The 14,066-nt window shown below is 44.0% G+C and overlaps 2 protein-coding genes across 2 annotated transcripts; one reads left to right on the top strand and one right to left on the bottom strand.

Moving 5' to 3' along the window:
• Positions 1–4,111: 4,111 nt before the first annotated feature.
• Positions 4,112–6,067, bottom strand: LOC131259103 (cartilage-associated protein-like). The gene is made up of 8 exons (XM_058260530.1): positions 5,801–6,067; positions 5,434–5,706; positions 5,220–5,363; positions 4,970–5,150; positions 4,777–4,902; positions 4,553–4,695; positions 4,282–4,491; positions 4,112–4,199 (listed from the first exon to the last, which is right to left on the bottom strand). Exons 1-8 carry the CDS (start codon positions 6,065–6,067, stop codon positions 4,125–4,127), a joined length of 1,419 nt encoding a protein of 472 aa, XP_058116513.1. The 3' UTR covers positions 4,112–4,124.
• A 5,768-nt stretch (positions 6,068–11,835) lies between these two features.
• On the top strand, positions 11,836–13,720 carry LOC131259094 (protein capicua homolog). Its single transcript, XM_058260517.1, has 5 exons — positions 11,836–12,131; positions 12,197–12,278; positions 12,394–12,718; positions 12,785–13,360; positions 13,428–13,720. Exons 1-5 carry the CDS (start codon positions 11,836–11,838, stop codon positions 13,718–13,720), a joined length of 1,572 nt encoding a protein of 523 aa, XP_058116500.1.
• Positions 13,721–14,066: the final 346 nt, after the last annotated feature.

Raw genomic sequence — 14,066 nt, 5'->3', positions numbered from 1 at the left:
ACAGCATAACTAGTGTAGTAGTGGAAACCACAGTAAAACGTGATATAGTTAAGAGAAAGCGGTAGGAGCGAGGAAACCGAGTGCGAACCTTAATTAAACCGATCATTTGCAGTGCATATAGATGTAGCAGAAGTAGCTACGGACGGATTCACTAGAATTGAAATGTGTACATTTCGTAGGCCTCTGATATTAGATTATTATTCGGCGACATTCGTCCTTATCGGTGCTCGCAGCCACTTCATTCTAGGGGCACCGAGGTGCGCCTAGCTGATCCTCGATACAATCCTTCTCTATGCATACCTCATTAGGATGGCGAAAGATAACCCCTCACAACAGGGCGGTGGGTGTATAAAATAGAGAATTGCATTGCATGGCAAAACCCAGAGAGCATACACAAAACGAAACAAACTCACAAATTAATAAATCAAACTCTTCCTCGAATTACGAAATAGATGCAGATTTCAATCAAACAGTTCGATGTTCTTCAGGTGCTAAGCTAAACAAACATACAAACAAACAAATAAACATGAAAAGTAATCGCGATCAGAATATGTATGCGGGTGTGATCTTGAAATTTATTTCAACAAATAAAGCTTCCGACATGCTTCCCGTTTAGTTTACGGTTCGGTTGAAGAAAGATGCTTGCTTAAACACAACGACGTTCAGCTTGTGCGCTTTTTCCATCCATTGTTATGCTTTTTCCTCCCGCTGTAGGGAGAGGAAGTCGGTGAGTGTTTTTTTGTTAGCTTTGCATACAGATTACAAGTATCTTGGATTAGTAGAAACTTGTCAAAAAACCAGTACTCCACTTACTGCAGGTTGGAATAAAACCACACGTACACAAAATACAAGGAACGAAAACTAACAAAAGTCTGTATAATAAGATTGCAAAAAAATTGGAAACGTAGGAAAAAAATACTGAACTCATGTGTTACGCATATTCTTGAAGCTGTTCAACAAAAAAAAAAAAAAGACAAGTGAAAGCAAAAGAAACGAACAAAGAATTGTGTAAAAAAATCGTTTAATAATGAAAACTGAACATTGTTGAAATGTTAAGGCACAAGCAAATTATGAGGTACGAAGTGGAAAGCATAAAAAAGAACATTTACGTGTCTTATATATTGAACCAATGGCATATATACATATATATATACACACACATATATACATTCGATTTGTTCTCTTACTCTATGAAAATGAACGTTTAGAACGGAAACAAAGCTACCGAACAGGAAAAACAGTTGCAAGTCCGCGGAAAGCAATAGAAGTTGGTGTGCTCGATGGGCGTGTATGCTTGCCGGGTATGAGCGTATGTGTGAAGTACTTAAACACCTTTTCCCCTTAGTGATCTCTTAGTGTAAGGTAGTTTGGTTATGGACATTTCTGTTTTCATTGAAGAGAAAAAAAGAACCGTTTCAGTACACTAGTACATCAATACTCGAAAGAGAAAATCCTTACAAGTATCCGTTTCACTAAACACTTGAAATGACGGCCACGTGCGGTGGGTAAATCAAATTAATTTGTCAATTAAAGTTATTGAGTAAAACCAACCATCAACCAGCAAGTTTGACTGAATGGAGCAACGAGAAAGGAAGTGAAAAGTCGGACACAATGAAGGGATTGATTTAAAAACCATTCTTCGGCGCCTGTTAGGGGAAGCAAGTGTAAAGAATTCAAAAGCAAACCCACAAAATACGACGGGGACGCCGATAAAAGGAAATACAGAGTGATAGAAAGGATACAAAAATAGGTCTGGATTTCAAAGTGTTATTTGATTTGAAAACAAACCCGCTACGAAACGCTTGAAAAAATGAAACTTATAACACTTTCACCTACGTTAAGGATGTTTGCAATCAGTGCTTTCGTTTTTGATTACTTGCTAAAATTAGTGACGGATTTGTTTTTTTTTTATGATACTTAGTGTCAGCAAATGTTGGTGAAACCGTTTGGTGAAATAGTTTGCTAGAATATAGTTGTGGTTAATTTAATCAAATGAGATATTTTACATGTAAACTACAGCATAATTAGCACGTAAAAATATATAATTCAACTGTTGTTTGCCGTTGTTTAGGTTGAGTATAAAAATGGCTACAAACACCGCAGGAGTTTGCGTTAGGATTTTCTTTTCTATTCACTTATTTAGGTGCATGTGAGCGTGTCTGTATATGCGTTTAAATGGTTTACTTCCGTCATTTCGTTCTGATGAAAAATCCAGGCAGAAAAAAAGGAAACCCAAAATCGTCTTGAGCCAGCAAAAATGGAATGTTGAAAAGAAGAATGTTGAAATCTAGTTATTAGCTGTGATTTTTTGGTTGTGTCAACCAAAGCAACGTGTTGTACGCAAGCACTACTGACGAAGAACCGAGCAACCAAACGGCCATGGGCCAGTCGTGCACGGTGTGCAGAATTTACAACCATACATTTAATATAAACAGTCAACTACAAGACGCGTAACGTAGAGACACACCTTCGAACTTAACCGACAAAAAACGGAGCAAAACTGCGAGAAAAAAAACTTCTAAGATTAGCGAAAGTGTAGTAGATGCAATGGGAAGAAAAGGTGAATAATGTCGAATAAATTGTAGTATAATGAATTAAAAAATTATTGAAGTGAAAAGCATTGATACACATCGTGTACCGTTAAAGTTGAAGTCCGCTAGAACCTGGTGGTGCGTTGTAAACTAATGATGATAGAACATCGGCGAGATGAGAGATCGTTCATAATTCGGATGCTACAATAAGGAAGAAAAGTTGGCAGAGGAAAACAAAACCCCCTTTCTAGCCTTCGACACTGGCTGGAGAAAATTCGGACTCAAGAAGAGGAACGATGCAGTAACATGGTGTATGATCGCGAGTGCACGTTTATTTGCATGTGTGTGTGTGTGTATGAATGAAGTGTGTGTGCGTGTATGTGGGCCTGGCGTGTACGTTGGAATGTTTCAACATGTAAACACTACTGCTAAAAGAACAAAGGAAAACAAACATAAAATCCAAACTTAAGAAAAAAAAACCCTATTTAAACAATTATAAGCGATTTTCCCTTGTGAGCAAAACAAACAAATAAAAGTTTTCATTGTGCTGTTTATACGGGCCTGGAAGTGAAAAGCGCCAATCCGGTCGATCACTTCCATCACTTGCGGCCGCGGCTCTCCGCAGCCGATAGTTTTCTTCCCCATTGATTTTTGAAACGCAGAATTTCAAAGTGGAAAGTATTTATAATTCTAAGTTATTTAAGAATAAACCAACAAGAAACGGAATTACATGCAAACGGACGGAATTTGCGTAGACGAAAAAAAAACACACACACACATACAACAGTTCACTCCCTCAAACCGACCGACACCAGACGAAACGGAAGCGACACTGTAATTCGATTCGAATATTCAAAATGAACGAATGGAAAATGTTAGAAAACTGAGTTGAAGTAAAGTTTTAAGACGGAGAAAATATATAAAAGGAACTACAGAAGATATACAACACTAGACAACACGAAACGACAAACGACACCGACGAGAAAGGACGAATTACAATAAAAACCAGACCGACATAGCACGGGACACGAGGGTGAAGCAAAAAAAAAACTGAGTAACAATAGTTGGTGACAGGTGTGAAAAACGTACCCATTACACGCGTACGCGTACACCCATAGAACAGACGTTTAGATACATTATATTATTATACATATATACATATATTATATATATTTGAAATGGTAAATTTTCCAAAGTTTAGATATGTTTGATCTATGTAAAGCATTATTAAAGACAAAAACAAATAAAACAAAAAACAAAAATCCAAGTAAATGACTCAAAACCGAAATGTGTTGCATCTTCTTCATTCTGTTGTTTTTGGTATTCACCCGTGGCGTTGTCTACTGTATAGTGAAAGAATCTTTCGAGCTTAACGATATGAGTTGATATTACACCCTTTCAGAAGTTGTTCCATGTGGCAGGAGTATTTTAAAAGATTGTTCTAGAATGTTTTTTCTTTCCTCCGCATCCAATGCAACACGATTTGTTGGATCATTTTAGCTACAATTGCTTAAGAAACCCGTCTTGATAAACATCGATGGAAAAACACCTTGCTATGGCACTAAACGCATCAACCGCACCCGTTAGCTCCGTCTACAGCTCGTCTCGATCACTATAGCCAACTGTTTCCTTCCGGTATAACTCGTTGACGGCATCGACAGGGGCATCCTGCAAGGAAGGTCGATCACAACAACAAAACGAATAGGATCAAATATAAGCCAAATCCAAAAGTAAATCGAAAAAAAAATACCTCTCCTGAGCTCACATCCGTCGCCGTCGGGTCGGCACTGTCCAAGGATGGCCCGGTGTTCGGCTCCACTTCATCCTCGTACTCATCGTTGGTGTCTTCTCCCAACATACCCTCATCCGAGTCGCCCCCTTCCAGCTGATCGAATTCGTGCTTTACGAACTGGACCAGCTTTTCCTCGTACACCATTCGGTCGTTGTACTCGACCGCTTCCTGAAATGAGGATCGATATAAAAATAACATTGGATGCCAAAAGGCCAGAGGATGTACTGACCCGACGCGGTTTGAAGAAGTTGGCCGTCACGCTACCCTTCGCTTCGGCCTCGATCGTCTTGAGCGACTCCGGCATATCGATATCGTCCGGTTGGAACAGAAGGTAGCTCATCCCGGCTCGGTAGGACTGTTCATACTTTTTTACTTTACTCAGACGAAGAGGATAAAGCAAAGGTACAAGTTAGTTAGAGAACAGGTGACTACACTACTGACCGACGGCCTTACCCTGGTAGTAAGCATTCTGCAGGTACCGGAAGTGCCGAGGAAACAGATTTTCGTAGTACTTGCCACGCACCATGCCCATATTCGAGGTGCAGTTACGCTTGCAGTAGAGCGAGTTGGTGAAGTGATCTGCGAAGAAAAAGATTTTGGTGTAAACAATGTGACTTTGAAGCTGTGTCCTCTGTCGATACCGTACTTCCAATGGCGGTGATAAAGTCGGGCAGAAATCCGTGATCGAACTCCCCGTCGCAGAACGCCCGACACTGGTTCTCGTCGAAGATGAACTGCATCACCGACGCCTCCAGCTGCTCGATCGCCTGATCCCAGTTCTGCTCCTGCTCGTCGACGATCCCTCCGATCAGTAGATCGACAAATTTCTAGTGTATAAACAAACGGACCTTGGTTACTCGTTCGCACACGGCGCAAACGTCCCGGGTTCGTCGTACCTTCTCTTCCAGATCCCGTATCTCGTCTCGATCGATGCCTGGCTTCTCGATCGCTTCCTCGAAGCTCTTCTTCATGACCGTATCTTCCGGGTGGCGCACCAGGTAGGTGAAGGCAGCCGACGCAGCCAGGGTAATCTGATTCGTCTAAAAACGGGTGTGAGATGTGAGTCGTCGGCATGAAGGTTGTCCCAGGTCCCACACCCCACGATCATACCTTCGTGTAGCACGCGTACAGGTAAGGATACGCTTTCTGCTCCTGGAAAATCGTCATGTAGTGCCCATCGAAGTCCTCGCTGAACGGCAGATACCGGTAGATGGCGTACTTGCGGGCACACTTCGACAGGCACAGCGTACGCCGCAGGATCAGCTCGTAGTGCTGCAGGTTGTCCACGTTGCTGGGGTGCAGGAAGTCGCCCCGGTTGCGCACGTCCCGCGCCGCATACTCACATTCCAGCCGACAGTTGGCCACCGACTCGTAGTACGTCCGCCCCGGTGGCAAAATCAGCATACTTTCTCATTCTGTTCAATTGACAATTGATTCCGCCAGAATGAGAAAGCATGCTGATTTTGCCACCGGGGCGGTAGCCCTCTAGCGCTCGCTCCAGGAAGTACACGCAGTCCTCCCACTCGTTCCCGAGGTACGCCTGTACGCCCGCCTCGTACTGATCGATGAAGCTGCTACCATCATGCGTAGGATCACCCGAATCCTCCTCACGATCCGACACTCCGTCCCCCACGGAAGACGAAGGCGAAGGTGATGCTCCGTCCGGAAGGGAGGAATCGATCGTAACCCAGCAGCACAGAAGCACCAACCCAAACAGGACGGAAGCTCTGCGATTGCGCACCATCGTATCGTTGTAGCCTTTCGGGTTACGTTCCACGTCACGGACGATCAACAGTAAGCTCCGATGGCGTATCTTAACCCGGCGTACGGCTCAGAAGTTACTTTCAGAAGAAGTTCTGTGTTTTCTTTTTTGCTGTACGCCTCCGGCTGCAACTAAACACAAATAGAAACACTTTGCACCGCGAATTCGTTCGAGTTCGCACCGGATACAGCTGCAAACACTTGCACCGTTCGAAAATGCTGTTTCCAGCGGCCTGAAGACGGAACGCATCAGACCCCACGTTTGTCTAAACAGAAGGAAAGATAAAGCGAAAGATCAAGTAGCAAGAGTGAGAGAGAGAGAGAGAGCACTGTGGCTGTGTCTTCGCTGAACGATCGTGTAACATGATTCTCGGATTTATGCTCGCTCACCAACACATTCAAACGCCCCTGCGGGTGAAAGCCATCGATAAGAATAATGTCGCGAGCCGGTGGGTAGAAGAATAAAATCTGTGGCGAATAGAACGACACACGCTGGAGTATTTGCCTCTTTCAACCCGTTCCCTTATGCTTTCACAGCTGCACCGAGTTTCGATGCAAGGCAGAAAATTTTTTCGAAATTTTTTCTCCCTGTTCTAAGAATAATCCCTTTAGTCACGGGAGAATAAAGCGACGGATTTGTGCCAATCCCAGCAGCAAAAACAACTGTTGCTTCCTGCACATGTTCGCCAGCGCAAGGGTTTCCACGATGCACGCGTTCGCCTTCATGTGGCCGAATGGTGAATAATATTTCCACGAAACATCCTGTTTGACGGAGAATCCAACATAAAAGAATTGCAATCTGACGGAAGTTTTTGTTATCGCAATTTCAACTCTGCGGGTGGGAAATAGTTTTCTATTACCTGGTTATGTTTTGTTTAGAGCGAACGTACGTCAGTCTCTTAGGATGATTTTAGTTTGAGGAAGGAAACCTTTTTCTTCTAACGCGTCATGTTTGATGTGCAAACTGATCGGAACAAAGATAAAAATTTTGCAATGTAGCGAACATTTCCTATCTCAATTTTCGAACTGCAACTCGTTTCGTATTACCAATTCATGTTTTGTCTAAGAGGAAAAGCCATTCAAAGGGATTGATGTTTTTATTGACACTAAAACAATGCAAAATACCATAGAAATGGAATACTATTTCAAGGCCAAAGCGTTATTGGTTAAGGAAAATTGCTCGATTGCTCGAGCTGGAAAAACATAATTCCTAGCGCATCGCATCGTTGTCGGTGGTTGGTAAGAAATACTTCTACAGCGGCACAAAGCCGGTGATATCCCGCCAGTGGTGACAACCCATATACAATTCAGCATAGCACGGCCTGAACACCGTACCAGTGAGTAATAGATTCCTCGTCTCGGCCGATCAGTTCCGCATTTACGATCAGCGAACGTCGCAAAATGGCTGATACTGCAAATTCCAAAAACAAATTTTAAAAATCTCCTAACACGTATCATACTATAGACTCGCGCGAGTTTCGCACGTGCACGAAGAGAGGGATGGCAGGAAAACTCAGTGCGTGGGGTACGCGGGTCAGCATTTGGACATGTTCAACCTACACCAGCATAGAGTTCAGCTGTTTTCGCGTTGCATCGCGGTAGATGCATTTACGACTAGCGGTATTCGTAGGCCAGTCGGTGTAGTTGTGTGCATGTAAAATTCGACCGGTTTGGCTGTGTGGTGTTGCTCGCGAGGAAAACAGTGCGCGTTTATACGACTCGCGGATCGAGGATGCTATTGTCGGGATCTATCAAATGAAAGTGAATTGGGAAGCGGGGAAACACGAGAACGGCATTAGTTGCCCATTATTCGATACTTGTGGTCGGTATAGGTCGAATCGTAGCGTATATCATATGCGTTGAATGAACTCCAACTTTTATTTAAATTGTCTACATTCTATTCCGTGGAGGAATCCTGTGGATCATTCTGTTTTATGGTTTGGCAGCTGAACTATGTCTCCGTTGTCCTGTTTTGATTTGTTATTGGTTTGAGATTAATCATTCTCGATTCCCAGCCGCTTAATCCTATTTTACATCTAGCGATTCTGTTAAGGGAACCTCTTTTCGGATTGGAAAACTAGATCACTTACCCCACGGAGCGATGAAAAAGTCAAACTCAAGTGAAAATCGTTTGTTCCAGCTCGATCCACCTGTCGCTCAAGCCAGCTTGAAAACGATCGTTCGGAACGGTCCGCGGGGTGCGTATGCGTGTCGCGCGGATCTCGTTCCATCTCATCGACGGTACGACGAAACAAATGCTCGCCTCTGCAGAACAGTTTCAGTTTGACCAGCCAGCAGACGAGTTTAGCGGTACGTGCCCTTCGCGCAAAGGTTAGTATCAAGTACGTGCGTCCGTGGCCAAGAGAAGTTTGGTAGAAGCTTCCTGCGTGTCCTGTGTCATTCTCACTGAACGCTTCTTAGAAACTTTGTCCCTTGGCTGGCAACCGGTGGATGAGCGTATATTATTCCCATTTTTTGGCCGAATCTTGCCGAAGAACAGCCATTTTTGCCACACGTTCCGTGATCGTCCAGCAGCCTAAGGCCACGGTGCAAGATTGTGTGTTGACGTCACACACGGGACGGATAATGTGACTGATTTTCAATCGGGCTGACCATTAATGGAAAAGTGTTTGATACATCTTCTTAAAAGAAAAGAAAAACTCTTACCAAACAGGTGGTGTACAAAGAACAAAGAAATGTTTTCTATATTGTCGTGTTTGACCTTTCTTCGTGATGGTGCTTCGATTTTTCGTAGGAAAAGTTGATCTGTTTTGTCCAGTTTTCTAGCACGTCACTTTACGAAACGAACATCTTATACGTTTCTTACCGTTTTCCAGCAGGAGGCGTGTAGTTCAGCAAGCATGCTAAAAATTGACTCATTCGTTTTTTCATGTTTTTCGTCACGTTTCTGTATTTTGCTGTTTTTTTCTATTGCCGATAGTATTTTATTTCCAAAATCCCTACCACGGTGGTCCACCGATTTTTCACCAGTACCAAGGAGAAGTATTACCGCGATGATGAATACGCAATACACTTTCACGGCGTGCATTATTTTGATTCGCTTTGTTCGCGTTCTTATTACCCCCTACCCAGTTCGTCCCGGTGCACTGTCCCGGGCGTGTTAGAAAAGGGACAAATGTGCATGAAAATGTGACACCGGCCCGGAGGGTGGCCGTGCAGTTTTTCTTTCACAAATAATCGTTTGAAACGGCGGTGGCCGCAACTTTTCTTCTCCGCGGATAGCGCGGAGTGTTGTGTCAAGTGTGTGTCGCTGTCGCGGGCCGAACGCAACCACCACACACAGCGCCGTGGCGGCCCGCGAGAGCACACGTAAAGCACGGCGCCCCGTCCGCATGCATTCGACAGTTGTTGGGGCACCTACACAAATGGGCGGCTCGCGGCGACTTTTTTGTACACGTACATACGACCACCATCCGTCGTCTTCGTCGTCGTCTATCAGTTCACAATGTGTCGTGTAATCAACACCATCGAAACATGAAATTTTACGTTCATTAAATTCGGTGCACTTTTCGGTCGCTTTTGTTGGATCATTTAAGATTGGAAGAAAAGTTTAACATCTCAGTAGGCTCACGAGGGCAACTCCTGTTGCATTCCATCGCCTTCACTGTGAGGCCGAGTGTGGACGAAAATCATCCACGAAAAGTAACGTTCATCTTTTCTTGCATTGCTCTATTGTGTCACGAAGTGTGTGTCAAAACTGTGCGTTTTCAAGTCCTGATCCTCCTAGCTCCAAATGATGACGAGAAGCGCACGGACGAATCCTTAACTTAAAATTTTCAAATTTTGTCCAAGAGCTTTTTGAAAGTGTAAATCTCAGCTGAATTTTTTTTTTCCTGCACGCAAAATTCATTCATCTGGTGCAGCAAGGATAGGTAAGGATTGCATATTGGGAGATCTGTATGTGTTTGTGTGTCTGCTTGAGGGAGCAAATGGGAACGCACGGGGGGTCTTTCACGTACCCACATGATGCACAAAATATTGCACACATCGACGTGGGAGAGATGCAAGCAGGGCGAGATGTTGTGCACATTTTGCGAATATCCCATCCAAACGGCGACTTGTTTTTCGCGAGTTTGCCCATTTTGAGTAGGGTTAGTTCGACCGTTTTCGTTCGCGGGTTGGGGGTTCTGTGTGGCAGCAAGCGACGAGGATGCGTGTGATGTTATTGCTCTAACTCTTTCACTCTCACTCTTATTCTCGCTCGCGCAAATCCAAGAACAGCGGCGTCTTCTGGTGGAAATCGCATACAACTGTGCCCCAACATCACCGTCGCCGCCGATATGCTCCAAAGTGTATGATGTTGTGGCTGTGTCATGATTCACACACACACAAACATACACCGGGCGGCGTGCACAGCCCTCTGTCTGTCTCTCTCTCTATCTCCTCTACAACCGCCCCCCGCTCCGCGAGCGCGGAGTACTTGGATTTGAGCGACCTTGAATGTTATTGCATTCACCAAAAAAGATCTATTAAAGTGGAAGGGCCCCCCGACGCGGAACCTACGAAAGGATGCGAAAACTTTCCCGCAATCTAGTCCATCGGCTGCCCTCCGCGAATTTGATGCGTTCTCAGTCGTAATTTTGCAACGCAACAAACATACATTGCCTGATTGCGATTTTCGACGACAGGAAGAAGGTTAATTTTCGCTAGGTTTTCTTTCCTTTGCGGCCGTGTTTTCTTCACCTCACGGTAGTTTTGGATGGTGTCGGCGGAAAGTACTGTTGGTTAGAATTCCAGGTGGTAATTTGAAGAACAAGATAGCCTTGGGATTTGGCGGAGGATATTCAACACTCAATTCAACATAACGTAGCATAGGACATTTTTTTCTTTGACGCACACAGTTGCACGCATCAGGTGGACGGATGTACCACAATCCAACATGATATGTTTCCGATGTGTTGATACTTCGTCGTGTTAGGCCTGTGCGTGTATGAGTGTGCCAAACAAATTGTACACACAACCAATGGGTGAAGCGAACAGTGACCATTGTTTTGATTTAGTGTTTTTAGTGCAATTTTGTTTTTGACGCACAATTCGCTCGTGAGATTTCTAATTTATTTATTAAATTATAAAGCAACTCTAGAACATAATTCTATCTTATTGCGAGAGATGTTTGTTTACTTTTAATCCTTAAGAGGATGTTGTATTATTAAAATAATAATCGATCAGTTTCGATTAGCTGCGGTAAGAAAAGGATAGTTTTTCCAAAATTTAGAAAAGTTTATCTATTGCCCAATTAATATCAAACTCAAATATGATGTGTAATTGTCGATATGTTTATAGATGGATATACATCTTCTTTTTCTCGGCGTAACGACGTCTTGGTCATGCCTGCCCGTTAAGGGTTTACGAGACTTGTTTCCCTGTTGTACGTGGATAGTCAGTCCTCTCAAGTACAAGGTAGGGTCCGGTCTCGGTTGGGATTCGAACCCACGCCATCGTGGAGGTGGTGAGCCCCGGTGTTCATGGGCCGATTTTCTATACATATTCATACCCAAAAGCCAAATAAAAACTAAAGCAACTGCAGTGTACATATTTATTTTGTGAAACAACTGAGTGTCATGTGGTATCTTGATAATAAAAAAAACTAAGAGAAATAATTTTTAAAAGTTACTGAAGCGTTTGACCATAACTTCAAATTTAATAAAACAAACACTTTTTACACATACACAGGTTTCCTGACTTTGTGTGAAATAAAATGTTTCATTACATCTTTTTCAGCACTTCAAGATGTACAACATGGAAATTCAAACAGAAGCAGCAGAAAAGCGGGAGTCCAGTGTTGGAAACATAAACAATAATTACATGGATTATACTTCCCAAGTTCCCCACGATTGTGATGGCAAATATGCACAGATTCAACCCACGCTCCCAACGGATGTCAATGGAACACAACCTCGAGCACGACCGGCCCAGAAGAAATCGAAAAAATTGAAACGTTACAGGAGACCTATGAATGATTTCCTGATGTTTTGCAAAAAACATAGGAGACGTGTTCGTCAAGTTTATAGTACCAAAGAAAATCGGTAAGTTTGGTTGACCATCATGCCATCATGGGGGCGTTCATGTTACCATGCTCTCTCATTTGCAGATTTATAACGAAAAAGCTCGGACTGTTGTGGAGCCTTCTTACTGATGAACAAAAGCATCCGTACAAGGTATTGTCGGATAATGTGAGTATTATTCTGGAAAACATATGCAGTTGGATTATATGAAGTTGACGAGTTTTTGATGATTAAGAAAAAAGCAGTAGAATTCGCCTTTGATCAGCAGCTTTGATATTTCCAGCATAAGGAAAGATATCTGACGGCGTTCCCGGACTATCAGTGGACGAAAAACCCGAAGGTTGTACCAGAATCTACATCAACAGCTGCCGCAGTACCTACTGGCGAGGACGGTAGCAACACGTCGTCGACGGACGGCGGGAACAGTCCGGAGGAAACTTTGTGCAATGACGAGCGAGTGGCCGCACAGGCTCTACTGGCAATTTCGACAGGGGTAGGATTACCGCCAATGGCCACCTTTAGGTTGGCCGATGTCAATCAAATGGGCAGTCTCAGCACGTTGATTGCAGGCAGTGGCGATCATTCTGTTGGTGCCACTATGAGATCAGGTTAGTTGAAGCCAAGATGTTACAAAAGAATTCAAGCCTCTTGGTACTATAGTTTTTTTTTTGTAGAAGTCCCAGCTAATGGATTGGAACACAACTATTCCGTGTCAAACGACACTGCTGCGACGGTCGAAGAGGAACCGTACAGGAATATGCAGCATTTTCTAGAGAATATGCGACCAAAGCCGAATCAAGCTGCCATGTCGACTTTCAGTGTCCCTCCAGCTATGTCCGTCGGTGCCGTTGAAGCGCAGGCTAATAGCACTCCCTCTGCTGTTTCTGGACGTGCCAATCGTTCATGCAAGGGCAAACGCTACAAGGAGTTCATGGAGCAACAACAGCTTGCCCGACACTCGCATGGCACTGGGGCTTCTTCCAATCAACGCAAACAGGCACAAAAACGGTCAGTCGCCCCCACTGCCACCGTCACTTCCGCGTCAGCAACAGTGCCAGATCTCTCAGCAACGCATGTACCTCCAACGTCCAGCGTCCGCATCGAAGGGGGTGCCACCTCTAGCCGAGTACCGGACGATGAAGCCTTCGCTGCCTTAAACAAGGAACTTAATGCGGAAATCGACCAACTACCGCTCTTCGACATAATGGAAATCCTACTCAAGCAGAATAAGAGGCACAAGAAGCCCTACGGTAAGCATGGTGAGGATCATGCTGGGATGTAAAAGCTCTTATCCCGTTGTTTTTACTCCCATTTCAGCCATATCTTCCAAAGCCGGCAAGAAACGAAAGGTAACATCACCAAAGAGCTGCATCGCGATGCCGCCCCCCGAAACGATCACTTCAGCGAGCATTTCCTCTCCGTCACCACCACCACCACCACCGGTCGTGCATCCTGTAATTGCGTCCTCGTCACCCGTGGAAGTACCCGCACCGCCCGTGACACCGATCTCATCGGCTCCAGCATTGCCGCCAACCGCCCCAACAAAAATTGTCGGTTGCCGGAAGCGAAAGGCGCCAAAGGAATGCATCACACGCTACACCGTCCTCTAAGGGTACGCTTATCTGTGACGATGGTTGGTCAGGATGTGTTGCCTGCGTTGTATTTTTTCACATATATTTGATAGATTTTTTTCTTTTGATACGTACGTAAATAAGCAGAAAGTGCAATTCGTTGTCGAATATGAACTTCCAGAAATGAAGTTCCAAAGACACAGGTAGTTTATGGAACCACCTTTGATTGTCGAAAGGACATTTCACATTTAGATTCTACAAAGATAACACACCGGTCAGAACCGAGAGGCAATCCATTTATATTTTTAATTTCGTTCGTTTTATACATGTTATTATTTGGTTATTATTATTTATCTCTTACCTTTTTACATACATTTTTTTGTAT

Source organism: Anopheles coustani, chromosome 3 (assembly GCF_943734705.1).
Source record: "Anopheles coustani chromosome 3, idAnoCousDA_361_x.2, whole genome shotgun sequence".
Classification (NCBI taxonomy): domain Eukaryota; kingdom Metazoa; phylum Arthropoda; class Insecta; order Diptera; family Culicidae; genus Anopheles; species Anopheles coustani.
The sequence above is the reverse complement of the archived record's forward strand: the minus strand, read 5'-3'. Positions and strand labels throughout refer to the sequence as shown.